We start from the raw sequence: 27,667 nt of genomic DNA, 5'->3' as shown, positions 1-27,667 counted from the left end.
AATCTTTGTTGCTTTGCAACAAGCAATGGATTCTTAGGTGTGATACTTAAGGTGTACAACCAGTTCTGCACTTTATTTTATTATTGATTTTATTTATTTATTCAGAATGTTATTATGTTGCACTGGCTGACCTGGAATTCTGTGTAGACCTGGCTGCCCTCAATCTCACAGAAATCCAGCGGACTCAGTCTCCTGAGTGCTAGGATTGAAGGCGCTCACCACCTTGCCCAGCCCTCGTTTAGTTAGTTGACTACTGTGTTTGTGCCTATGAGTGTGAACATACTCCACATACACCGATGCCTGTGGAGGAAAGAAGGCACACACCCCGTCAGAGGACAACTTGTGCAGAGGACTGAACGCAGGCGACCAGGTTTGGCAGGAAGTGCTTTCCCTCTGGTACATCTTGAAGACTGAAAATCTCTTTTCTGCAGCGAATAGATGTACGAGCTGACTGGAACAGGTGTTCCCTAATGAACATTTTAGCCATCTTACATGTTAACAGTCCTTAAACAAGAGCAAAACTGTCAGCCCTTTTCTCCAGCAACATCATCCGTCTTCTTAGCAAAAACTTGGACAGGAATGCAGTTATTTTTAATACAAAGTACAGGATAACTGTGACCTTGCTCTTGATTTTAGTATTAGGAATGTCTACAGAATGCTTCTCATTCTTCTCAGCCTCAGTCAACCTGGGCTGCACATTTGAACCACCAGGGGACGTTAAAACCTTTGTCTGCTTTCAAAAGTTCTTCATTAACTGTTCACAAAGGCCCAAGTCTCCAGCCTCAGCATAAATATTCTCTAGTAAGGATGAAAGGAAATGATATGTTTGTGATTTTCTGTTTCTGCAGGAGTCGATAGGTAACACCTGTAGTTAATGAATAATGCAATTGAAATATTCACATATTCCTGAGAGTTATCAGTATTAACTTCAGTAGTGGAATTGGTTATGGCAGTGAGGATGGAGAAAATGATAGATGTGTTTACTCTTCACTTTATGGTATTCTTGTAGGGTGTAGGAGGAGGTACTGGATACTCCAGTAAGGGTGTAACGACCCTTACTAAACCTGCATTTAAGAAAAAGGTTTATGTGTGAAAGCTATGCTGCTGCATGTATATATGTGTGCCATATATGTGCGGTGCCTGCTGAGGACAGAAAAGAGCATTGGATCCCTTGGAGCTGGAGTTAAAATGATTGTAAGCTGCCAAGTGAGTGCTGAGAACCGAACCCAGGTCTTGTACAAAGAGCAGAAAATACCCTTACCAAATTATCACTTCAGCTCTATAATACGTTTTTGTTGTTGTTTTTTAATGGTTATCTACTGGGTGGTATGTAGCACATCTGTAATCCTATCACTTGAGAGAAGGCAGAAAGATCAGTAGTTCAAGGCCAACCTTGGCTACATAGTTATTAGTCCAAGGCTAACTTGGGGTGCAGGAGACACTGTCTTAAGGCAACTAAATAACAGGGCCAGTGAGATTGTTCCGCTGGTAATAGCACTTGCCCCCAAGTGTGAGAACCTGATTTCAATTCTGAGGATCCACATAGTGGAAGAAGAGGACTAACCCTGCAAGCTGTCCTCTGACCTCCACTCACGTGACATACACACAGATAAAGAAAAAACAAACAAGTAAATGTTGTTGTTTTGACAGTCCCACCATGTAGTTTTGGCTGTCATGGAAGTCACTGTGTAGACCACACCTGCCTCTGTCTCCCAAGTGCTGAGGTTAAAGGAGTGCACCACAGTGCCCACTAATAACTTATTTATAGAAAACCAAGTATCAACAACAAAGTATATATCTAAATTAAAGTTATCAGTAGATATAAATTACCATTCTTTTGCAGAAACATAACCAATAAGTTATAGATTGCCTGGGGAGGCAGAGGCAGACAGCTCTGTGTGAGTTCAAGGCCAGCCTGGTTTACAAAGCGAGTGCAAGACAGCCAAGGCTACACAGAGAAACCCTGTCTCAGAACCCCCTCCCCCCTGCAAAAAAAAAAAAAAAAACAACCAAAAGAAAAAAAAAAACCTAAACAAAATGTCCTTCAAAAAAAAAAAAAGATTGATACATACATACATGTAGAAAAGTGGTTTGTGTAGTCCTGGAGGCTGAGAAGTTCTGGGAGCTGAGGCCTTCCCTTCACACCTGGGAAGGCTGGTATTGGAACTCAGTTCAAGACCAAAGGCCTAAAAATCAGCACAGATGTGTTAAATCACTAAAGGACACGTCTGTCAGCAGAATTCCTCCTTTTTTATTTCTACTCTTCCTCCCAGGAGTTTGGCGCTATGCATTCACATTGCTGAAGGTGGATCTTGTTACTTGTGTGCTGATACAAATGTTGAGGTCTTGTCAAACAGCATCATAGGCATCGAGAAAATGATGTTACCAGCTGCATGTGCACCTCTTTGCCTGGTCAAGTTGACATACAAAATTCTAATGATTTTTCTTTAAATTTCACAATAATTGGAATTCTTTATAAGAACAAAGTGTTCTGAAATTATTAACTTAATGTATGGTTATTGTATGAGAAAAGTAATTCTCAACTTTAACCTTTTAGGAAATCTCTTTCTCTTTTCCGGGGTTAGGAGGGACAAGGTCTCACTCTGCGCGTGGCTGTCCTGGAGCTCACTCTGCAGTGCTGCCCAGGCTGGTCCTAGACCCTTGGGCTCAAGAGACCTTCCTGGGAAAGTGTCTGCTACCCTATTTTAAATCTTTTCTTTGTGCCCAAATTCCTTTCTGGCTATAGCTATTGGTTGCATTTTCCATCTTCTGCTGTCTCCTTAGCTACTTTTGAATGATGCACACAAGGTTCCTGTTAATGAGCATGACAGCCTTTTTATCTCTCATTCTATGCAGAGTCCTTGATGCTTTTGACCTTGCAAACAGTCTGTCGTAAATGACTTTGAACCAAGAGCTTTGTTCTCCTTTTTCTTTAATATTTCTGTTTTTCTTAATTTCTAATGAGCATGTTTCCTAAGATTCTGGCTAGGAATTAGACTCCCTCCCTTCCCCTGATTTTATAAACTCTACTTGAGAATACTATCCATTTCTGCCTTTCTGTTACCTCCACATGTAGTGAGTTTCTCATTTATTTCATTGTTGTGAATTGACTCCTTTCAAACAAACAAACAAACAACAACAAAAAAAAAACATTCCTTCTTGAGAGGCTTCTCAAGAAGTATAGGAAACTTACAAGGCTCAGGAAGTAAACAAAACTCAGAAGAAACGTACAGGATTGACAGTGCTTCTTCCCACAAGGTTAGACAAGAAGTAATAATACCTGCGGAGAAGAAGCTCCTTAACCAGCACAGATGCTCCCAATGCAGGAAATTGCCACATGAGGCTTCTTGAATTATCACCCATGCAGGTGTTAATCACTTCAGGTCAGAGTTTGGAGGGCAACCAGAGATTTCCAGGTCAGGACAAAGAATAATACCAGGGACGCACGGTAAGGTGGTAAACACCAATGCTCCCAAGAATGGAAGCGGGTTGTTGAGTCAGGGGAAGGCATGTGCCCAAAAGTATTGTACAGTGATGTGGATGATCCTGTGAAAACCGTTTAAATAGCACCTACCTTCTGTGTTTGTAGAGGGCTGGCTGTTCTAGGACATTCTCTGTTCCTTGAAGTCCAGGCGGGGAAGGGTTTCCAGGGCTTTCCACTTACTTCAGCGGGTTTCTTTCATATGTTAATCTTCAAAAACAAACAAAAAACATGTATGTGAGTGTGTCAGTGCACATGATGGTTAGGAGAAGGCATGCACTCCCTTGGAGTGGGAGTTACAGGTGTTTATAAGCTGCCTGGTGTGGGTGCCATGACCCAGCTGCAGTCATGGTACAGCAGCAAATGCTCCTGTGCTAATCTTGATGTGGCCCTCTTCAGTCTCTACTCCACGGCCATGCTGGTGAGCTGGAATCAAATCAGTGTGGAGCTCAGTCTCCTTAGAATGAAAATGCTGTCTGGGGTGGTAGATGATGGGAAATAGAAAGGAATTGACTGCTGTTGATGCTGCCTGCAGTCGTGAGCAGCATGATTGGTGTCACCATGTGCTCTGTTACAGCTTAGGTCGTGTTCACTTTCCCATTGGCCTTGTTATTCAGGAGACGTTGCGTGATACCTGAGACTTTCTGGGTGACAAACAGATCCATAGGGTTTGGATGGAAGCAGATATTGCTTGTTCTGGACTTCAGCCCAGAAAAATGAGTTAATCCTTAGAGGAAATGATGTTGAACTTGTTTTGAGTTCAGCTGTTTTTACTCAGCAAGCCACAGCAGCTAAAACCAAGGATATCAGAAAAAACTTTAGATGTTATCTATGTTTCTGAAAAAGAAACAGTGCAGAAGCTGATCAGTAAAGTAAGACGTGGTTTACCAAGTTGTCAACACAAGGCCCTGGAATACAGCACCAACTTTGGTGTTTTAGTGTTGTATAATAATAAAATATTTAGTTAAAAAAAATTGTTGAACTCATTTGGTTTGAAAATCATGCCTTTAAGCTTTTAGAGGTGCATGTGTAATCAGCATGTCCTTTGTGTATCTCAGTTTTCCAATTTTCTTCAGTTGTAAGCCCCTCTTGGCTTGTGTTGCTAGCCTCCCTTCCTTCCCTCCCCTACTTCTCTAATGGTCAGAAAGGCCTTGCCACAGAACAGTGATAGTTACGTGATAGACCTGAATAAATAGTATATGCCTCAAGAGCCACCTGCAATTAATTTCAGTTGGGTTTGTTTTATTATCTGAGGCGAGTGCACTCAGCTGTGTGTGCACTTGGTGGAGACTGGAGATCGGCTCCAGCTATCTTCCTGTCTCACTCTCCACCTTGCTTTCTGAAGCAGGGTCTCTCACTGAACCCGGAGCTCAACATGTTGGTTAGCCTGCCAGCGGTGAGCCCCAGACATTACCTGTCTTCTGTGCTGGCATTGCTAGTGAGCGCCACCATGCCTTTTCAGCGTCTGGATTCCCTTCCTCATACCTGCATAGCAAGCCCCCCCCCACACACACACAGCCCTTGACTCCGACTTTAAACTGAAAAGGTCAATATTCATGTGCATCTCTCAGGGAAAATACCATGTTTCTTCTCGGTTTTCTACTCTTTGTTAAGAATGTAATAAGCTGATTCCTTCTAAAGTAATTGAATGCTAATTTATCCTTGCTTGAGATTATTTCTCTCCTAATGTGCTTGCTGCCTCAAATCGACCATGCTTGCTCTTCTCTTTATTTCTTCTTAGAATCTCAGTTTATCAGCCCAGTCCTTACTTCTCACTGGATCAAACTTACTTCTATAAGTTATTTTTTAAAGAAGAATAGAGCAGATAGGGGCTGGGGAGCTAGCTCGGTTGGCGGAATGCTTACTGGCAAGTCTGAGGACATGAGTTCAGGTACCCAGCAGTCTGGTAAAACTCCAGATGAGGTGTTCTGTGTCTGTATCCTAGCCCTGGAAAGGTGTGACAGGCGACTCCCCAGGAGCTCAGTAACCAGCCAGGCTGCCAGGTCAGTGAGCTCCAGGTTCATGGAGAGTTCCGATCTCAGAATTTGATTGTGGGGAGACCTTTCATTCTGGCCTCCGTATGCATGGGGACACACAGAACACGCCCATGCGCCTACACCCTCAGTCCCCCACACAAGCTTTTAACAGTGAATAAAGTAATGTTAGCAAATTTATAGAAATCAGACACAATTCAACAGTAGACTAAACTGTAGCACACATACTTAGATACAACACATAAACTTAGATATCAGGTTTGTGCCATAATATGTTTGCTAGTCAGTGTAGTGGTGATCTGTAAGTTTTGTTAACGGGATGCACAGGGGCCGTGTGGAGAGAGTCTCAGTGGATCTAGATCAGGTTGGCCTGTGGACCTGGCTGTGGGCTCTTGCTGCCTTGCCCTCACTGACGTGAGGGTCTGCAGCCTGACGGTGGGCAGCACTGTTTCCTAGTTTGGGGTCCTGGACTGTACAGGAGGAGAGGAATCTGGCTGAGTAGGAGGCATACATGTATTACTTGCTTTCTGCTCCTGAATGTGGATAAGATGTGGGTTATTTTGAGATCATGTCATCTTGACTTCTGTGCTATGATGACTGTACTAGAATTGTAGGCTAAGTTAAACCTTACTTCCCTAAGTTACCTTCTGTCAGGATATGTCATCTTCATTATAGAAGCAGAAATGAAGTGAATACCTTCATTTTCCCTATCATCTATCATCGATCTCTCTGTTGAGACAGGGCCTTGCTCTGTAGCTCCGCTGAGTGTGCATCTCACCGTCCAGGCTCAGCTGGCCATGAACTCAAACATCCGCCCGTCTCTGTCTCCCAGGTGTTGAGATTAAAGGTCTGCACCATCACACTGTTCTTTAACCCAGGTTTCTTCTCATCTGTGGGGACAAACAGCCAGGCTTACAGTTTAAGGACAGAGGTGGGGGCATCCTCACAGCCCCCTGCCCTTCTGCTGAGCCTCGGCTGCAGCCTCCCTGAAGCACTGACCCGCCCACGTGGGTGTGGTTGGCTGCTCTAGAGCTGCACGATGTCATTCATCATTCTCCAGCGGCCTCAGGATTGCAGCAAACTCTCTGGATTAATCCGTCAGTACTGACAAAGTGTTCTGTGTTAATCAGAACTCTGAATGTGCTTCGCTTTGATTAAGAAATTAATTTTGTTTTTGTTTTTATTTTTTCTAGGTGTATGGTGGCTGATGAAGTAAGTACCTTAGATCCTTTTCTAAAACATGCAGCCAGTGCTTACTGTCTTCCGTGTTTCTGTATTGACTTTGTTTTCTCATGTGATACCTATCTATTTAGTGGGGGAAACTCAAACAACAATAAATTTACTATATATTAGCCATTTCCTCTTAAACACTTCTGTATACAGTACATATAATTGTGTGTGTATAAACTTAAAAAAAGTTTTTTTTTCACATAAAAAGCAAAAACACTATTTTCAGCCTTCACAAGAAAAATCCCTGGAGGAGTTCACAAGCATAGTATGCTTTTGAACCTTGGCTATATTAGTAATTTTCCATTGTTGTGATAAAGTTTCATGACCACAGGCAACTTCGAGTAGACGGGGTTTATTTGGACTTACAGTTTCAAAAGGGTGGAGTACTTTATCCCCAGCAACACAAACTAATAGGTAGGCCAACATGCCCAGCCCTAGTGTCATGAATTTAAAGAAGCCATTTAATAATTCTATAATAATTTTTTAAAAAAAGAACTTTTCCATTTTATTCCATCATAATTACCTTTCTTTTCTGTAGCTTTTTGAAAATTAATCTTTTTGTTGTAGTTTCATTGTGTGATATGCAGGAATGTATGTAGGCATGTTCACATGTGTTTGGTGCATGTGTATGTATGTGTACATACGTTCACGTGGAGGCAGAGGTTGACATCAGGTATGTTCCTAGATTGCACTCCACTTTTACCGATACAGGGTTTCTTACTGAACCTGGAGCTTAGAGATTCAGCTATATCAGCTAGTCAGCTTGCCCAGGGGATTCCTAATCTGCCTCCAGAATGCCAGGATTCCAGCAGGCTGCCCAGTGTCTGCCCAGCGTGCATATGCTTTCTGTGGATCTGAACCTCAGTTCTTATACTACAGCACTTTAGCCTCTGAGACATCTTCCCAGCTTTTTGAAGAGTAATTCTTTTCTATCTGTTGGGCTTTACAGATGTGATGTTAAATCCTAACTGATAATACTAAGAAAAAAAATCATTACTTTCACCTTGAGAGTTTTAAAAGAAAAAAAAATTTAAACTTGTAGAAATGTATATGTATAAGGTCATACTTAGAATCACTAACACTCTCTGTAGTGGTGAGTAGAGCTGCTATTTTAAAAAAATATAATATTAATATGGTTAAGAATTCTGAAGTAAGCCTGGTGGTGGTGGTGCTTATCTTTAATCCCAGCACTCGGGAGGCAGAGGCAGGTGGATCTCCAGCCTTGTCTACAGAGTGAGTGCTAGGACAGCCAGGGCAGCGCAGAGAGACTCTGTTTCGGGGGAAAAGGAAAAGGAAAAGTTTCTGAAGTAAAATGAATACACATGTGTTTATTATATGAACTCTGGTCTGACCTTCATTCTGTATCCTACTTCTATTTTTCTGGTCGTCCTCAAGGGGACATGGACGTTAAAAAAGAAAGGACAGTATATGGCTTGAAGGCCAGCTTTTTTTTTTTTTTTTTTTTTGATAGATAAGAGTATCTTGGTAACAGTGACTGACTGACTCATTAATACCTGGAAGCCTTAGACATTTTGTCTGTGTGGCTGAACCTTCTTGAACACCCATTTGGGATGTTGGGCACTTGGCTATCTGTGTGATCTTGCTTCTGTAGCTTTAGAAGCATATAACCGGCACCACTTCTCATCTCTTACTCTTTCCTGTTTTCTTATCCTAACACTTGAGTCTCTGCAGCACTGTGTCACCCACTGATACAAATTAAAATGGTGGGTGAAGTTCAGCTTAACTGTGCAGCAAAGCCACAGTATTTCATAAAATAAACTATAAGCTCAGCTTAAACTGTTTAATTTTTCCCATCTCTTAGATCAATGTAATGGAGTGCTGGTTCAGGGACTGTGCATTGAGTGTAAAGAAGCACATAGGCACTTTTTAATGTAATAATTTTTCTCTTATTTGAGAATGTCATTCATGTATGTATGCAATATATTTTGATTCTTTTCACCTTTCCCATCTACCTAGCCCCTTCTCCCACCAGGACATGCCAACAGTTACAAACTTCTGTTGCATGAATGACATTTGGATTTCAATTGGCACTTGACATAGTGTATTGTTATATGTTGTTTTGTAACAATTATTTTTGAAGCGTTGTTTGAGAATTGTTCCTCCTTATTTGAGATTTATGGAATTGTTAAAAAATTTGTTCACATTCAAATGGTGGTGGTGGTACCTTTAATCCCAGCACTTGGGAGGCAGAGCTATGCAGAAATCTATGGTTGTGAGGCCAACCTGGTCTACAGAGTGAGTTCCAGGGCAGCCAGGGCTACACAGAGGAACTCTGTCTCAGTATATATATTTCACAATATTGTGTTTTAAACATTAAAATTTTGTATCAAAACAAAGCACATAATTCAATTGATGGCACATAGTAAAAATATTAAATCTAATATATATCGTACCTTATTTTCTAGTAGTTAAAGGTTATTGTCCTTGCTATAAGGTTATGATTTAGAGAATTGTTATAACACCTTTTATTTAAGAAGGCAGAACGGGCAGTCTGGATTTATATGACTAGCCTATTACTGTGTCATAAGGGGAAAATTGTTAATAGATTGGCCTAATTAGCTGTAATTGTCAACTTAAACAGCTTGAAGTCACCTGAGAGTGGAATCTCCATTGAGTGATTGCCCAGATCAGATTAGCCTGTGTGGGATTGTCTCATTATTAATAGATGTAGGAGAGCCCAGCCTTCTGTGAATGGCACCATTCCCTGGGCAGCTAGTGCTGGCTGTGTAAGAAAGCTGAACCTGGGTCATGAGCAGGCCATTAAGCAGCTTTCTTTTCCTCAGTGTCTGCAGTACTCGGCTGTAAATAAGTTCCTTGGTCAGAGTTAACCTGTGTGGAGTAGCAACGACGCCTGCCTTCAGGTTCCGGCTTTGAGTTCCTACCTTGACTTTACTCAGTGAGGCATAGTGAGCTGGAAATGTAAGGGTTATGAGCCCTTTTCTCCTCTCAGTTGCTTTGGTCATTGTGTTTGTCACAGCAACAACAACAACAAAAAACTAGAACAGCCTTCTCCTGTGTATTGTATTGGGGGGGGGGGGTTGCCGTGAGTGGAACAGAATGCTTTTTTCTTTCCTCCTAATGTAGCACTGTTAATTACTACTTCAGTAATTATAACAGCCCGCCACCTTGAGTGCTTTAATTTTGCTGTTATTACTAGAACAAACATTTAACACAGAGGAGAATAGTATATCACACAAAGAAAAGGAAACCATTTGCCAACATAGAGGTGGTTCTTGGCTTGATTTATCTGATGGGAAATTTGGACATGTTGATACGTCTTTCTTACTGTTCTCAAGTCTTTTCTGTCATGTTTTTCTGGAAGAGGAAGTTAGGGAAGAGAGACTGTGGGAGGTGTTCATTGATGGTTTGAGCTCACGGGATGAGTTTTTGTGAAGGAAAGAGTCAAGTTTGGAAAGTTGGTTTCTCTGCAGACAAGTGTAGGTATCTGGAGATACCAGGAAACCCCACTGGAGGTTGTTTCTGCTCCAAACGTGTGTGTGTGTGTGTGTGTGTGTGTATGTGTATGTGTGTGTGTGGCAATATGCAAAGGGATGCATTGTCTGTGGGGTCACCTGGACCTGGAGTTAGGAAGTTGTGCGCCACCAGCAAACTGACCTCAAGTGCCCTGGCAAAGCACTGAACCTCTGAGCTGTGTGCAGTTCACCCCAGTGAAGCAACAGCTTGGTTATTCCGGGCTTTAAAAATCATGCTGGAACTCGTGTACCCACTACCCTGCTGGCTCTCCTGTGGACACCTATTCCTGTATTGATTGACTGGAAATCAAAGAGTACCAATGCCGTATTCCGTGGTGTCAAGTTTTCTGTTGCCGCTGTAGTAAGAGTGGAATGAAAGAATAAGAATTCTGCTGTACTGCAGGAGGGGTGGGGTTAAAAACACAGCATGTCACCATTCTGGAGGTTACAAGTCTGAAATCAGTGTCAGAGGGCGGTAGCTGCAGCTCCGGGGTTGGTGTGCAGCCTGAGATGGGTGTCAGATGACTAGGCCGATAGTTTGATAGTGCAAAACCAAAGGAAGATAAGCAGCCTGGCTGCTCTTCTGTTTGTTTGTTTTTATTTTGGTTTTTCAAGACAGTTTCTTGCTGTAGCCCTGGCTGTCCTGGACTCACTCTGCAGAGCAGGCTGGCCACAGCTGCCTGCCCCTGCCTCTGTGGGGGTTGAGGGTGGGCCACCACAGCCCAGCTTGTTTACTTCCCCAGCTTAAATTTGAATTCATTTAGTAATAAGTGACAGGCTATGCACTGCTGAGCCAACTTTGCACTTAGAGTCATTTAGGAAGTTTGAAACTATTATTAAATCCTACTGAAGAAAAGGGGAGTTGAAACAAGAGAAGTTATATAACAATCTATTCAGTAATATTGGAGAAATAGTGTGCTGTTCCTCCCCCCGCCAAAAAAAACCCGTCAGAAACCAAATAGATTTCAAGATTCATGATGACTGTGCATTGTAGGAACAGTTGTCTGGAACTGTGTCTAACACAGATGTAATTGGGTTTTTTGCTGTGATAAAATGCTCTGACAAAAGTCAATTTGGGATGAAAAGGTGTTTATTTCAACCTACATTTCCAGATTACAGTACATCATAACAGAGTTCACAGTGGCAGAAGCTGGAAGCCCCTGGCTACACTGTACCCACGGTGAAGGGCAGAGAGAAATAATGTATAGTTTTTTTTGCTTGTGTGTTTGCTGCTCTCATTCAGCTCAGGACCCATGCCCAGGGAGGCTGCCCTTTCTCCCTGTGGGGTGGCTCTTTCCATGTCAATAAACAGTCAAGGCAGCCCCCTTTAGACATGCCATGTACCAACCTGATCTAGACAGCTTTCTGATTTGGACTCTTTTTAGGTGATTCTGATATGCGTTAGGTTGACAGTTAAAAACTAACCACCGCGGTAAGCTATTCATAGCATAAAGAAAAAAACATATTGTTTGGACCCAGAAATATAATATAAGCTACATAAATATAATATAAGCTATATAAATATAATATAATATAAGCTACAGCCGAGGCCTTCTTTCCCTTGTATCTATTAAATCCCAGGAAATCAGTTTTTGCACTGTTTGTTTGTTTTTTTGAGGCAGCATCTCACTATGTAGAACAGGCTGGCCTCAAACGGACAGATCTCTCTGCCTGTGCCTCCCACGTGCTGAGATTCAAGGCATGTGCTACCCAGCTAATTCTTGCTTTTTGTTCAATCCTTTTTCTATAAGAGAAAAAAAAAAGTTTTAACTTTGTATATTTGTATGTCAGGCTATGTGCACATGTGTGCAAGTGTCCGTGGAGGCCTGAAAACATCTGATAACCTGCTACGCTATCTCTTCAACCCGTTAACATTTTTTTCCATGTGTGCCCTGGTTATAATTTATTACTTTTAATTAAAATCACTATATTCTGATCATAGTCCCCTCACAGTACCACCTACCTTCCCTCTTTCCCCCCATCCCCTTGCCCTAGTCCTCAGAAAGGGGGAGCCCTCCTCCCTTACCAGGTGGCCAGGACTGTCCATTCTCTTCCTCTGCTGGCATCCTCTTTCTGGGACAAGCGACTGTTTGTGACCTGGACTGTGGAGTGTGCTCCTCCATCACTCCCCCTGGGCGGGCAGCCTTGCCAGACACTTTTTCTTTAATCAAGGCCTCCTTTTTCCCTTTGGTGGTGTGTGTGTCTCATTTTTTAAAAGGTCTCAGTTTTCAATATGCATAGTGAATCTTTGACATTTTTAACCAAACTTTTCACAACTTTACCAACTGAAATTTGCAGTTCCCTTGGGTTCGTTCTAAACTGATTGCTATGTATCAACACTGAATTGGCAAATGAATTCCAAGTACCTGTTCAGCTAAAGGCATCCTAACAACCTTGAAAACATTTGTTTCTCTAAATGTTTGATTAACTTGCCTTTGATTAATTTGCATTTGATTTCTTGTTTTGAAAGCAAAAATAACTTTCAATTTTATTTACCTCATTTCACCATAATTGTATGTGTCATTATACCTGCAAATGTTATTTTAAAAGACTGATCTGAATTTCAGCAGTCTTTATTCCTAATTCTGATGTTACAGCCAAATTAACTTCAGTGTTGCCACATCAAAAAGACTGTAATACACCATCCTGGTTATACAGTACTGTGCATCTGGTTGTTATAAAACCTCCTCAATTAGTGTACACTTGTTAATAATCAGATGCAAGTTTTTAGTGTCTGTTCTTTGTTTCCTAGTCTTTATTTTGTTGAATCATTATTGACCTCCAAAATGCAGCCTCATAACATCTGTATGAGTCTTCCTTTACAGTCTTTATTTTTCATTAAGATACATACTTTTTCCTCATCTGAAGAGATTGTCCTTTTAGTAATAGTAAATAATTTAAGAGCTATTTAAAATTTTAGGAATGAAAATTAAGTTTTGTTAGTTGCCTGTTCGCCACCTTAAAGATTGTCATATGTGAGCTGGAGAGGTGGCTTAGCTGTTACAAGGACAATTCCTCCTTTTCCAGAGGACCCAAGTTTGGTTCTCAGCTGGCTCATCAGGGGCTCTTAACAACCTCTAACACAAGAGGGCAATCTGATGCCCTTTGTGGCCTCTGGAGATACTTACACACTGTGGCATACATACATAAACACACAAATAAAAATAAATCTTTGAAAAAAAAGATTTATTGTGTCTACAGTGTTCTGTCTGCATGTACACCTGCAGGCCAGGAGAGAGCACCAGATCTAAGTACAGATGGTTGGGAGCCACCATGTGGTTCCTGGGGATTGAATCAGGACCTCTGGAACGCTGAGCATTTCTCCAGCCCTAAAACTAAGTATTATAAAAAAGGTTATTATGATATTCTTGTCTTTAAATTATTTTCCTGTATTAAACAGAACTCTTGGTCAGGATTTTTTAAAAATATTTTACTACATTCTGTATTCTAATACTCTACTTAAAATGTTTTTACCAATCCTCATAAAATGTGACCACCAGTGCTTACATACAGACACTTCTCTCTATCTTTTGTGATGCTTTTTCCCTTAGAATTAATATTACACTGACTCTTAAAATGTTTTTGAGAGAATGTGGAAACATTTTCTCTGATCAGCATCTGGCCTAGCTTAGTGTCCTTCATCTCTTCTGCTCCGACTAGAATAATAGCACTTGTCCTTCCTCTAAGTACAGCCCACGGTGCCTTCTAGAGTTGTCCTTGTGCTTTTCAGTCATTTATTTAGAGGTAATGTCACAGTTACAGAAGGGTTGAAAGACGTTAATAATTCTGTCTGTCTGCCAGTATATGTGTGTGTGTGTGAGAGAGAGAGAAGGAGGGGGGAGAGAGATTATCATTATATATATATATATATTTTTCTTTTTGGGCATTTGTTTGTTTGTTTGAGACAGGGTTTCTCTGTGTAGCCTTGGCTGTCTTGCAGTTACTTTGTAGACCAGGCTGGCCTTGAATTCACAGAGATCCACCTGCCTCTGCCTCCCTGATTGCTGAGATTACAAGCATGTGTTATTGTGGCCAGCTTATACATATCTTATCTTTTTATGTGTATCTCTCTGATAATTTTTCTCTCATTTATAAGGCTGCAACTAATAAAGCTTCCTAGAAACTTGAATTAGCAATGCCATCTTAGAAGCATAACATCTTACTTCTGTGAGAAATGACTTCTCTTCACAGTTTTATTCATACACCTTTACAAATGTCCTTTCTGGAGTTTTTTCTCCACTTTGCTCTTTGCCACAGCCCAGAAGAGCTTCTCTAAAGCCAATCTTCAGACCATCGGCCTACTTGAGACCTTTTATCAACCCAACACAATCCTTTGGGGCGGGGGGATTTAATAGATGTTTTATTTTTCCTTTCCTGCTAACTCTGCACAGCCCTTGACCTTTTTATCTGTGGATTCTCTTTAAGAGAAAGCCTGCCCCTGTCAAAGGGCGAGCCAACAGCAGTGAAGTATTAATAGGTTTTCTGAAGTGTGGCTTCAGTGAACCTTCAGTTTAGAGAAAAAGAAAAGGGGCTTGAATGTATTCCCCTGGCTATGCCCTACGGTGGGTCTCCCATGAGACAGGAACATACAACACACACACACACAATTCTATGATCAGGGATTTTTTACATATACAACCTAAAACTCTCAGTAGGAAAGAAAATTGTAATTTAATATTAAAAAAATAAGCTCACAAGGACATAGTTCTACTAAAACAGATGCTCCTTAAAATAATAAATAATAGAAAATATACTTTAAGTCCTACATTTCCCTATATGGATTTCCTTAATTTAAGTCTCTTAAGATTCTAAACCTGCTTAGTTTCCCCAGGGAGCCTCTTCCAGGACAAATAAGACATCCTGTTTAAAAATAACCTCTCTCCCACATTTCCACACTAAAAAGGTGCTAGCTGCTTTTAACTCTGAAACTTGACATTTTTTCCAGTTCAGAAGGTTCTCAGTAGCTGAGAACTGCTGTATAACAGCAATCACCGAATGTTGAACAGTAGTGGTACATGTCTTTCCTCCCAGACTCAGGAGGCAGAAGCAGCGGGATCTCTGTGAGCTTGAGGCCAGCCCAGTCTACAAAGCTAGTCCGAGGACAGCCAGTACTACACAGAGAAATCCTGTCCCCAAAAACAACAACAACAACAAAAAGCAACACAGGGTAAAAAATTGAAACTAAAATTCCATACTGAAATCGTTATTGAATAGTTCTTTTTAATTTTTTAAATGTAATTAATTAATTAATTAATTTTTATTTATTATAATTTATTCACTTTATATCCCAGCTGTAGTCCCCTCCCTTGTCCCCTCTCAATCCCACCCTCTCTCTTCTCCTCCCATGCCCCTCTCCAAGTCCAGTGATAGGGAAGGTCCTCCTCCCCTTCCCTCTGACCCTAGCCTGTTAGGTCTCATCAAGACTGCCTGCATTGTCTTCCTCTGTGGCCTGGTAAGGCTGCTCCCCCCCTAGGGGGAGGTGATCAAAGAACCAGCCCATGAGTTCATGTCAGAGACAATCCCTGTCCCCATTACTAGGAAACCTGCTTGAAGACTGAGCTGCCATAGGCTACATCTGTGCAGGGTTTCTAGGTTATCTCCATGAATGGTCCTTGGTTGGAGTATCAATCTTAGAAAAGACCCCTGTGCCCAGATTTTTTTGGTTCTGCTGCTCTCCTTGTGGAGCTCCTGTCCCTCCAGGTCTTTCTATCTCCCCTTTCTTTCATAAGATTCCCTGCACTCTGCCCAAAGTTTGGCTATTATAAGCTCAGCATCTGCTTCAATACCCTGCTGGGTAGAGTCTTTCAGAGGCCCTCTCTTTTTAATTTTAATAGAAAACCTGAAATTATTTTTCCAAATTAAAGGGTGATTTACTATTTTAAAAACATTGATACAATATACTGTAAAGCTTATATATTCTATTTAATTCTTAGTGTAGACATCTGTACTATCATTGAGCCAGCTTTGGTTCTTAATGGTGATTTAGTCCTAAGTGTGAAAGAACACTGGACTTTGGTTAGAGCCAAGGGCTCTGAGCTGCCTATTGAGTATACCAAAATTATGTGGTGTTTGTTGCTGTAGTTGCTGTTTTGAATTCTCTTCAAGATACTGATGTCTAAGTAGATGATGCAAACGCCTGTATCTAATAATAACAACGAAACATAGTCACACACAGTAATCTTCCTGTTAGCAAATTTTTTTCTGGAACAAATTTGTCCTGTCCTAGAGATGGGACTGGTTTTGTGACCCAGGCTCTGAAATTGCAAGGTCACCGGGATGGTTTCGAACCCAGAACCTTCCCACTTCATCCTGCACAACTACACCTGCTACTTCAGTTTTATTTTTAAAAGATTAGGTCAAGAACATCTTGATCTGCAACTGGATCTACTCTCAGTATTAAAAGCTTTTAGACAGTTCTATGTTTCACATCATTCAGCTTGAAGATCAGTGGTAGTTTTACTGCTCTGTTGGGCTTAAAGCTCTTGTGCCACTGGCTTAGAACTACAAAACACCTTCCTCATTCTGCCCCAGGGAATGTAAGGTTGCTTGTCTTTCTTTAAAGCAGTCTTTCCCTCTTGCAGTCAGATAACACCTCTGGCATTGGGTAGATCCTAGGTCACATATGCTCTAATCTTGTTCTTTAAAAAGAACATTTTCTTAAGAGATCACACTAATTTTCTCATTAATATTGAAGACTGGTTGTTATAAATGTAACGTTAATTGAATTATTCCCATTGGTTTTCTTGGGTTTTTTGTTTGTTTGGGTGGGTGGGTGGGTGGTTTGTTTTTATTTTGTTTTTTGAGTCAGGGTCACCTATAGCACAAGCTAGATTTGAACTTTCTATGTAGCTTAGGATGACCTTGAACCCTGATCCTCCAGCCTCTGCCTCATGAATGTGCATTACAGGCTTGTTTCACCATGCCCAGGTTATATGGTGGTGTGGAATGAACCCAGCGCTTCATCTAGACAAGCACTCTACCTACTGCGCATGTTCTTCTTTATATATAATTTTTTATTAACTCCTTGAGAATTTCATTCAGGATACTTTGATTACATTCATCCCTCTCCCCCAAGTCCTACCATATCCATCCCTACACACCCAACTTGTTGCCTTTTTCTTTAAGGCTTATTGAGTCAAATCTGTGTTGCCCAAACACTTCTGGGAGTGGGGCCTGCTATGGAGCCTCACCTATCAACTGCTAATCCCTCTCAGCTAGGGTGAGTCCACCTGACCTTCAGTGCTGGAGGCTGGTTTGATTGAGCTTGTACAGCCTTGTGAATGCTTAGACATGCGTCAGCCCTGTTGTGTTCAGAAATTTCCCTGTAGCCACCGACCATGTCTGGCTCTTAGACTGTTTCCACCTCTCCTCTTCCCTGAGGCTCTCTGAGCCTTTGGGGAGGGTATGATAGAGATGTCCCATTCATCGCCAGTGCCTCCAAGTCTCTTTTCCTCTGCTTTGACCACTTGTGGATCTCTGTGTCTATAGATATGCAATGCAAAAAGCAGCTTCTCTTTGAGCACTAGGTCCCAGCTGAGAGAGAGAGGGAGAGAGAGAGAAGCTTCTTTGGTAAGGGTTGAGAGATGCAGCAATCTATGAGTATAGTGTAGTCATTTGGATTCAGTTTAATGCTCTGCCCAATTTGAAGAATATATTCATATGCTCTTCCTTAGAGTCTGAAACCTATATCTAACCACAGGTTCTTGGACCCCATAATAGTACCAGCTATAAGTTCCATCTTGTGTTTGGTTACTCCTATAACGTTTGTGGCCTTATTGTAGTGGTGGGCATCTCTTGCCAGGCAAGGCATTGCTGCAGCTCACAGTTCTCGCCTTTTTCTCTTTTACACCACTGCATTCTATCTTCTCTTCCTTGAAATTGCCTTAATATTGTCCTTTACTAGATTCCTGCCCTCTCTGTGTTTTCCGTACAAAACGCAGAAGTCTAAAGATCCAAATTCAGCAAGCACATAGGAGAGGAACTGTGATGTTTGTCTTTCCGTATCTGGGTTATACAATGGACCTTTACTTGGCTGTTGAAAAGAATGAAGTGAAATTCACAGAGCTGGAAAAGATTATCCTGAGTTCTTAATAGCAGCAATTAAAGGAAAAACACATAAACAAACTATCCATAATAGACTTGCTAAAATTCCCTTTTTAAAATGCCTTTTTCTCTTTAATCTCACTCAGAATTTGAAACTTATTCTTTTAGGTTTATGTCTTTTTTTTCCTTTTGAATAGTTTGTTAAACAAAACCTGTGTCTTTTAGCTTTTTTTTTTTTTTTCATAATTGTTGACTAAATTGACTTCTTCTTTTTAAATGTAAGACCCTTTGTGGTAAAATTTACCCAGATGAATAAACTAGGGAAATTAATCTGTTTTTGTTCTGTGTGTATTCTTTTTTAAATTTTTAATTATTATATGTGATGGCAGCTCACAACTGTCTAACTCCTGACACCCTCACACACATAGAAGCAGACAGAACACCAATATACATAAAGTAAAAATAAAGAAAACATTAAAAAAACTATTACATGTGGTATAGTTGAAGAGGAAACAGAAATATATGTTAAACATTTATTACCTTTAATATAGTTAGATCCTGTCTTGTTCTATGGAAGCTTAAATAGCAATTCCTGCCTACGGGCTCTAGGATTACATAGAAATAAAATAATTTAGAATTTTACTTCTAACATAGTTAGGAATGCAGAATTCCTTTGTTGCTGTCTTTAAAGCAGGTCTCACCGAACTGGAATCTTGCCACGTTATTGGTTAGACAGCTGCCCAGCTAGCTCCCAGGACCCATCTATCTCTGCCCCTCAGCATGGGCTACAGGGCCCATGCAGACATGCCTGAATTTTTTTACATGGGTGCTGGGAATTCAAACTCAGGTCCTCTTGCTTGCATGGCAAGTGCTGTTACCCACCAAGCCATCTCTCCAGCCTATTTGACCTGTTTACTACACAATCCATGACTTCTGACAGGTGTTTGTACAGTCATGGTATGGAGCAGCTCTATCATGAAAGGGACCCTCCGCCAGCTGCCCCAGACTCGCTCTCTATCCTTACTGTTTGCCTTTCCCACAGCGAATCATAAAAAGCAGCAATTTGCTCCTATTTATACACTCAGGGCATGAGTTGCTGGTGGCTGAGCCAGTACCCACCGCCTGCTGAGCAGTCTCTGTGCTCAGAGACTGTGCCACCCCCCACCGGCACAGTTCACTCTTTTCATCTGTGGACGCTTGACTAGAATGCCCCAGGTAAAGCACAGTTGAATTGTCTTCAGTTTCTCACTACTATGAAGAAAACCTCCATAACATTTGATTTAGGAGCTTCTTTTTCCTTGGAAATGGCCTAGAAAGGGCTGGTGGGAAGAGCATAGAATGGTCAAAGAAAAAAAGACCACACAAACCTGGACTCTCATCCAGAGTCTGCATCTGTTAGCTGTGGCTTAAATAACCCAACTTTTGTCTTACTTTTTCTTCAGAAAACATATATGACTCATATTTTAACTTTAAATGACATGGTTTTCTGCTGGGTAGGGAAAACTATAATATTCATATCTAGGGATCATTTGTCTTTAATTATAACCACAAAGCAATTTTTTAAATTGTATAGTTTCTTTAATGACTCTGAAAGTTCCTAATAATATTGAACTTTCTATTAACTGTATTCAGTTGATATAATAAAATTATTGGTGTAATACTGTTTAATATTTGATTATTTCTTTCGGGATATATAAGCTTTATTTGTAACATGTACTTTTTACAAATTTTCTTTAGATGGGTCTAGGAAAGACAATCCAAGCAATTGCAATTGCTTACTTCTACAAAGAGGAATGGCCCCTGCTAATAGTCGTCCCTTCGTCTCTGAGGTACCCGTGGGTAGAGGAACTAGAAAAATGGATCCCAGAGCTAGAGCCAGAGGAAATCAATGTTATCATGAATAAAACGGACATTGGGTAAGAAGAACTTATTTGCTTTGAAGAAAAAAAGATGTGTTCTTTGCATTTAGTCCACACTTACATTTTGGTTTGCATTTGGTTTTTTGGTACGGATGCTCAAACTCAGTGCTTGATGCATGATATTCCTGTTTTGAATGAAGTGTCGATTGCCATCATTAGAAGATGGTGATTGAGTTTGCCTTACATTTTAAACTATGAATTTTTTACCTAAAGCCCAGTGCTATGTTTAATCTCTATTACCTGTGGTGTACTTTTAGAGTTAATGTAAACTGTGCCTACTTTTAAAGGCATGGGTAATTATTTCTATTTGCCTTAAATATACTTAAAATTAGTTAGTTTACAATTCAAAAATAAATTCCATTGCGTTTTCAAGACTGAAGGTGTGTGAGCTTTGTTGTTGTTGGTTGTTATTGTTGGGTTTTTTGTTTGTTTGTTTGTTTTGAGACAAGGTTTGGTTTTTCTGTGTAGCCTTAGCTATATTGGACTGGCTTTATAGACCAAGCTAGTCTCGAACACACAACAATCCGCCTGCCTTTGCCTCCCCCAGTGCTGGGATTACAGGAGTGCTCCACCATGCCCAGCTGTTGTGTCAACTTTTATCAACAGTCCTGACTTGGTTTGCTGTTCAGGTTGGTAATATCAATATCAGTTTTAACAGGTTTGATTTTATTGGGCTAATGTACATTTGATATTTTAAATCTTGAAAACATTTGCTTTGTTTGATAATTATTTATAGTCCTTGCTCTGAAATATATTTTCTTTTTTTTTTTTTTCATTTGTTTAATTTTGCTTTGTAGTCACTAGACTAAATCAACCTATTTGAATATGTTATTATATGGAATATATAGTTGAATGAGGCAAATTATCTTGTTCCCAAAGGCACACACCTGTAAACACAGTACTCAGGATGCAGAGGCAGGCATTCTGTGAGTTCAACGCCAGCCTGGTCTATGTAGTGAGTTCAGTCCATCAAGGGCTACCTAGTTAGACCCTATCTCATCAGAAGGAAAGGAGCCGGGCATGGTGGCTCATGCCTTTAATCCCAGCACTCAGAAGGGAAAGGCAGGCAGATCTTTGAGTTTGAGGCTAGCTTGATCTACAGAGCCAGATCCAGGACAGCCAGAGCTACACAGAGAAAAACCTTCCTGGGGAATGGGGTTGGGGACATGACACAGACTAATCACTTTCTGGGCTTTAAAAGTAACACATCTACCAGAAAGAAGCATCTGTTAGTTCTTAGAGCGTTCATGAACTGTATTATCCAAAACTATGATTATAAAGTGTTTGTGGAGATAACACCGGCTTCCATGAAGAAGAAGGAAACAGACAGCACTGATATTGGATGTTTTACCTCTTTTAACCTTGGAGCCCTAACTCATTAGCATTCAGATGTATGAATCCAAGAAAATGTAGGCCCTGTTTGCATTATTATAATAAAATGTAGACAGTTTTTATGAATAGGTTACTTCTCAAAAAAACTGCATAAAATTGAAAAGACAGATTTGGAGAATGTTGACTTTTTAAGGTTCTTTTAACTTTTATGTTAGCTATACCTCATTTAAATATCTACATTTACAGCCTGGTTATGGTGGCAAATACCTTTTATCCCAGCACTTGGGAGGCAGAGGCAGGCAGATCTCTGTGAGTTTGAGGCCAGGCCGGTCTACAGAGCAAGTTCCAAGAGAGCCAAAGCTACACAGAGAAACCCTGTCTCAGAAAAAAAAAAAAAGCAAACACTGTAGTTACATTTTCTTATAATCTATCCTGCCATCTTTTTAGCAATAAATCATCTGCTTTTCATTATTATTTAGGAAATATACACTCTTGTGATTAAATAGTGGCTGTGGCTTTTGTTTAGATAATATTTGGGGTATGTCAGATCGGCCCACAACCTAGGAGTGTACAGTTTTGGAAGATGTTAACCAAGGGCATAAGTTCCTTGATGTCTTTGGACCTTAAAGAAGCAGTTTTGGGTATGTGCTGTGTCAGTGTATGTTTACTACATAGATTACTCCCGGTACCTGCTGGTCTTGAGCTGTCACCAGTAACAGAACAGGAGCCACTAGGCTGGGAAGATGGCTCATCGGTTAAGAGCACTGACTGCTCTTCTGGAGGACCCAGCTTCAATTCCCAGCACCAACATGGCAGCTCACAACTGTCTGTAACTTCAAGATCTGACAACCTCACACAGACATACATGCAGGCAAAACACCAATACATATAAAATAAATAAATTTAAAAAAAGAAGCTACTAAGATGACTGTGGCGACCTTCAGCATCATTATCTGTAGATATTTCTCATGAATATCTGGTTAATATCTAGTTAACTCAGGATACTGAGCCCGGGCTTTCCTTCTGCAGGCTCATCTGTTAGCTGAGCACATGGAGGAAACCATAGTTCTCTGTGTTAATTAGGTGTATCCAGGCCTTCAAGTGCTACTCACGAGTTAGAAGCTCTCACTTCTTCCCTGGAGGGTAGAAAATGGAGCTAGGGAGTGGGGGATGGCTGTGAGGATAAAGGTCTTCTAAACCCAGCTCCAGTGTAACAGGTGGGGCATATGAAGGCCCACCTCCACTTTCCGCACTAGAGAGGTGACAAGAAAGAATACAACAGAAAAGCTCGCTAGCGTGTCAGCCTGCCAGAAACCCCAGTCCTTGACTGGCGGAGAAGAGGCAAGGGCCCCCAGGGCAACCTGGCTAGCTGGACTAGCCAAATTGGAAGCTCTGGGTTCAGCAAGAGACCTTGCCACAGTAAATATGTGGAGAGTGATAGAGGAGGATACTTTGTTTCAAGCTCTGGCATCCATATGCATATGAACAGATGTATGCCTTCACACATCCCGGTGCCTACATGCTTAGGAGCACACACGCAAGGAAGACGGAGGTGATGGGTGACGTCTGTCCTGTACTGTTCCACTGGTGATAAGTGAGAATGCAAAAGTAGGACATGTTGGTGTTCAAGAGCTTGTCTCATTACTTCATTCTGTGCTGGGAACAAAATGCTTTGTGACACACATTTCCTTTCCTCACCAGCCTCATACAAAGTAAGAAAATGTCTGTAGGAATAATTCATAATAAAGACATTTGCAGATGTGTATCGTAGAGAGCAAAGTCTCAAGGAATCACTTTATTCTTGGTCAGTGACTATAAGGGGAAGGTCCTTCTTCTGACCCATTTCATCACCAGGCACCACAGTGCTTGAGGGCTGCAGTGTATGAGACAAGAAAGACCAGGATAAAGTACATGAACAGCTCTGTCAGTGCTGTCCTGACAATGCCCACAGCACCCAGGCTGAAAATGAGCATCTTCAAGAAAGCACTATCATAAGTAACTAGTAAAATGTGGCTTTCTAGTTATCAAAGTCTTCCAGAATCCAACCATTTGGCCAGAGTTCTAAGTCTTGGCCTAATACATGTGAGGATTGTAAAGTCAGAACTGTGTGAATAGCTGAGATTTAGCAGTAAGACCATTTTTTAATTTTTCTCATGTTTCTCCAGTGTTTTTATTTTTAAGAGTGTTTTGTTTGTGATAGAGACATTTCTTAAGTGATGCGTGTCATTTCTAGGAGAATCCCGACCAGCAGAGTGACAGTCCTAGGCTATGGTCTCTTAACCACGGATGCTCAGACTTTGGTGGATGCACTCAACAGCCAGAACTTCAGAGTCGTCATAGTGGACGAGTCGCACTACATGAAGTCTAGAACTGCTGCCCGCAGCAAGATTCTCCTGCCCGTGGTGCAGAAGGCCAGGCGGGCCATTCTTCTCACAGGGACACCAGCCCTGGGAAGGCCTGAGGAGGTACTAGGACCACTCTGCTTTGAGTAATAGGGAAACTGAATCTGTCTTCTGCTTGGCAATTTTAGTTTCAAGTCAGATGCCTCAGATGCCAAAAGAGTACCTTGGAAGCTTCCATGGCACGATTAATGATTAAACACTATTTTTATTATGCCTGGGTTTTTAAAATATTTTTTATTTGTAAGTCTTAGCCAAACTTACAGGTGTATATACAATAGTTTTACCATTATTATAAGGTTTACTTTTCTTTCTTTTCTTTCATTTGCTTGTATCTTTTTTGCTTGTTTGTTTAGTTGTTTTAACCCAAGGTTTTATTATGTAGCTCTGGCTGGCTTGAAATTGTTATGTAGTAGACCATGCTAGCCTCAACCTCACAGTAATCTGCCTGCTTCTGCCTGCAGAGTGGTAGGATTAAAGGTGTGCTTCACTACACCCAGTTAGTATAAAGTCTATTTATTTAATACGTATTGAAATTTAATCTGCTGTGTGTTTGAGAGAGAGAGAGAGAGCCAGAGTTTTGTAATACCTGGCATCTTTCTCAACTGCTTCTTTTTGAGGTGGAATCTCTCTGAACCTGGAGCTTCCTAATTTTACTGGGCTACTTGGCCAGGGAGTCCAGAGATCTGTTTATACTGCATTGCATTGCAGAACTTCTCTGTAGCTCCTTTCACTTCAGTTAGCTCCACTTCGGAAAGTAGAGACAAATAGGGCCCATTGTAGACCAGACGAGGCATCTAGTTAGACTAGAGGAACTTAATCTAGGAACATAGACATGCTCAGAGTGTCTTTTTCCTTCACTCTCAGTTCTTCCTGACCATTTTATCTAAGGAATCTTAATTTACTGGCCAACAATTGTTTATAGTATCTTCCTCTAATACTTTGTATCTCTATGAATGGTGGTGATATAGCCTTATGTTTTCCTAATTTTAATAAGCTTTTGTTTCATTGGTTAACTAACTAAAGTTTAGTCAGTGTTATTGATTGTTCTAAGAACCAAATTGGGTTTGCCAATTTTCTCTATTTTCTACTTTATTTTCATCAAAATACTTATAGTGGTGTTTTTGGGTTTTTTTTCTTCATTGCTTGCCTTTTTACTTGTTCTTCCCTTTCTAGCTGGGAAGTCAGGTTGTTTATTGGAGATTTTTTTTCTTGTTAACACAGATGCATGCAGCAAAATAATGTGCTTTGGAATGATTCCTTTCATATGAAATACGAGGAAAACTTAAGAAAGTAGAGAGTAGAAAGCTTAGTGTTTGCCAGGATTGGAGGGGAAGGAAGAGGGCTTTGACTCCCAGTGGAAGTTGGATTCTTGTCAGGATGGTAACAATATTGTGTAAGTGGTAGTGAGTGATGTATAACTGTGTGGCTAAAAGCCATTGAATTTCGTACCTGAGGAGTGAACTTTATCACATCAATAAAGCCATTGCATCAAAGAGCCTATTAGAAATAACAGTCAAGTGTTATTGTGTGCAGCCCATAAAAGTTGTGAAATGAAAAAAAAAGCCATAATGATACTATTGGCCCAATAATCTTTAAAGGATATTTCTAGGCTGGGAAGACAGCTCAGCAGGTACAATACTTAGTGCGCAAATGTGAGGCTCAGAGTTCAATCCCTAGGATCCCATGTGAAAGCCAGGCAGGTGTGGGAGAAGGAGGCATCAGGCTGGCTAGCCAGACCAGCAGAAATACAAGTTCCCTGAGAGGCTCCGCCTCCAGTTATAAGGTGCAGGATGGTTAAAGAAGACACTGGTGTCAGCCTCCAGCCGCCACATGAACACATCACAGAGATATAGATGCCAACAGAAAGGAAAAGCACACTCGTTGGGCTTAGGTGCTGTGGCGGTTGCCTACCATGCCTGAGGCCCTGGGTTTGAGCCCTGACACCAACCGTTCCGTCTCTAATGGTACATTGTCTGAAACCCAGTAAAAGTGCAACTGGAAGGTTGGGGTCTGGTAGCATACACCTTTAATCCCAGCATTCAGGAAGGCAAGGCAGGAGAATTGAAGTTTGAGGCCAGCCTGGCTACATAATGGCTACATAAATACCCTATTTCAAATAAGCAACTATATATGAATGGATGGATAGATACATAAATAGATCATTGATTCTTATGAGTAGCATAATACACAAATATGATTATATGAAATTACTAATTTTTATAGCTGCATAAAAGAGATTATTCATTCACTATCAGGTATTTTTTGTAATATTTTATCACATATACATAATAATAGATGGTTATTCAGCCTTTTAAAGGTTCTTTATAAAAATAAATAAAAGTTTATTATTATCATCGTACATTGCTTATATACCTCTTAAAAATTAAAATATTGCCTATGACTATTTTTGCAGTAATATTTTAGTTGTACCATGATGTTATGATTGTATATATGTGAGTGGATATGTATATAGGGGCTGGAAAGAATTTGGGGGGGGTGTTTTGGTATTTCAAGACAGGGTTTTTCTGGACTTGCTTTGTAGACCAGGCCAGCCTTGAACTCACAGATATCCGCCTACCTCTGCCTCCTAAAGTTTTGGGTTACAGGCATGTGCGACCACTCCCGGCTGAGAAATCTTTTTAAAAAGTCCCTCTCTCTCTCTCTCTCTCTCTCTCTCTCTCTCTCTGTGTGTGTGTGTGTGTGTGTGTCTGTGTGTCTGTGTGTCTGTGTGTATGTTATATTTAGAAACAGATAACTTATCCCTGAAGAATGGATAGGGTGGGGAAAAGAGGAAGGAAAGGCCATAAGGGAGAAGTATTTTTGCTTTTATACCTCTTGCTTTTTTATTAATTTCTTTTATCATCATAATAACTTACTTAAAATATTGCAATATATTAAGAACATTTGTATTGTTACAGCTTTTCATGCAGATTGAAGCTCTTTTCCCACAAAAATTTGGAACGTGGATCGAGTATGCTAAAAGATACTGCAATGCACAGATCAGGTAGGATAGCTATTTTCCCTAAGCCTTTATGTGGACATATTTAAAACTCTAAACATTAAACACTGTTAGCCATTTCTTATTCCAGTGGTTTTCAGACTTGTAGCTGTGGAATAATTTCTTTAAGTAAAAGCTTGTATGGGTGACCTGCATATAATGTAAAAGAAATTGCTAGGTGTGGAGGCACGAGGCTTTAGTGCTAGCACTTGGGAAGTAAAGCAGTAGAATTGCTGGGGGCTAGGCTCGCCTACAAAATGATTCCTTGTCAAGGCTGAGAGCAAATACGCCTGTTCTTCACATGAGTGTATGGAAGTGTGTTGCCCTACTTTCCATTTGCCTGTGTGGGGTGTCAGGGTTAGATGAGGCAGCTTTGGGTTTGCATGATGTCTTAGTTACTGTTCTGTTGCTGTGAAGAGACACTATTACCAAGGCAACTTCTGAAAGAAAGCATTTAATTCGGGGCTTGCTTACAGTTTCAGAGGATGAGTCCATGACTGTCATGGTGGGAGCAAGGTAGTAGGCAGGCAAGCAGGTCCGGAGCTGCAGCAGTGGCCAAAAGCTTACATCTACACCTGATCCACAGTTGGGGGTAGGGAGCAGGACTGAGCCTCGGTGAGCTTTTAAAACCTGAACGCCCACCTCTAGTGACACACCTGCTCCAACAAGGCCACACCTCCCAGTCCTTCTTAAACAGTCATCAGCTGGGAAGCAGACATTGAAGTGTATGAGCCTGTGGGGGCATTCTCATTCAAACCACAGGAAGTGCAGAGG

At 40.9% G+C, this 27,667-nt stretch overlaps 1 protein-coding gene across 5 annotated transcripts in view; it reads left to right on the top strand.

Moving 5' to 3' along the window:
- Nucleotides 1–27,667, top strand: part of Zranb3 (zinc finger RANBP2-type containing 3) — a 133,386-nt gene that overhangs the window by 28,237 nt on the left and 77,482 nt on the right. For all 5 annotated transcript variants that reach the window (XR_009587461.1, XM_060371885.1, XM_060371883.1 and 2 more), the window contains exons 3-6: nt 6,669–6,687; nt 19,980–20,158; nt 23,727–23,958; nt 26,814–26,899. Coding sequence is in view for 4 of the 5 variants with exons in the window: in XM_060371885.1 (XP_060227868.1) it covers nt 6,669–6,687; nt 19,980–20,158; nt 23,727–23,958; nt 26,814–26,899 (516 nt within the window). In the remaining variant the exon portion in view is untranslated. The remainder of the gene's footprint in view (nt 1–6,668; nt 6,688–19,979; nt 20,159–23,726; nt 23,959–26,813; nt 26,900–27,667) is intronic.

The sequence above is a fragment of the Meriones unguiculatus genome, chromosome 18 (assembly GCF_030254825.1).
Source record: "Meriones unguiculatus strain TT.TT164.6M chromosome 18, Bangor_MerUng_6.1, whole genome shotgun sequence".
In the NCBI taxonomy this organism is placed as follows: Eukaryota; Metazoa; Chordata; class Mammalia; order Rodentia; family Muridae; genus Meriones; species Meriones unguiculatus.
Note: the sequence above shows the minus strand (reverse complement) of the source record. Positions and strands in the feature narration are given on the sequence as shown.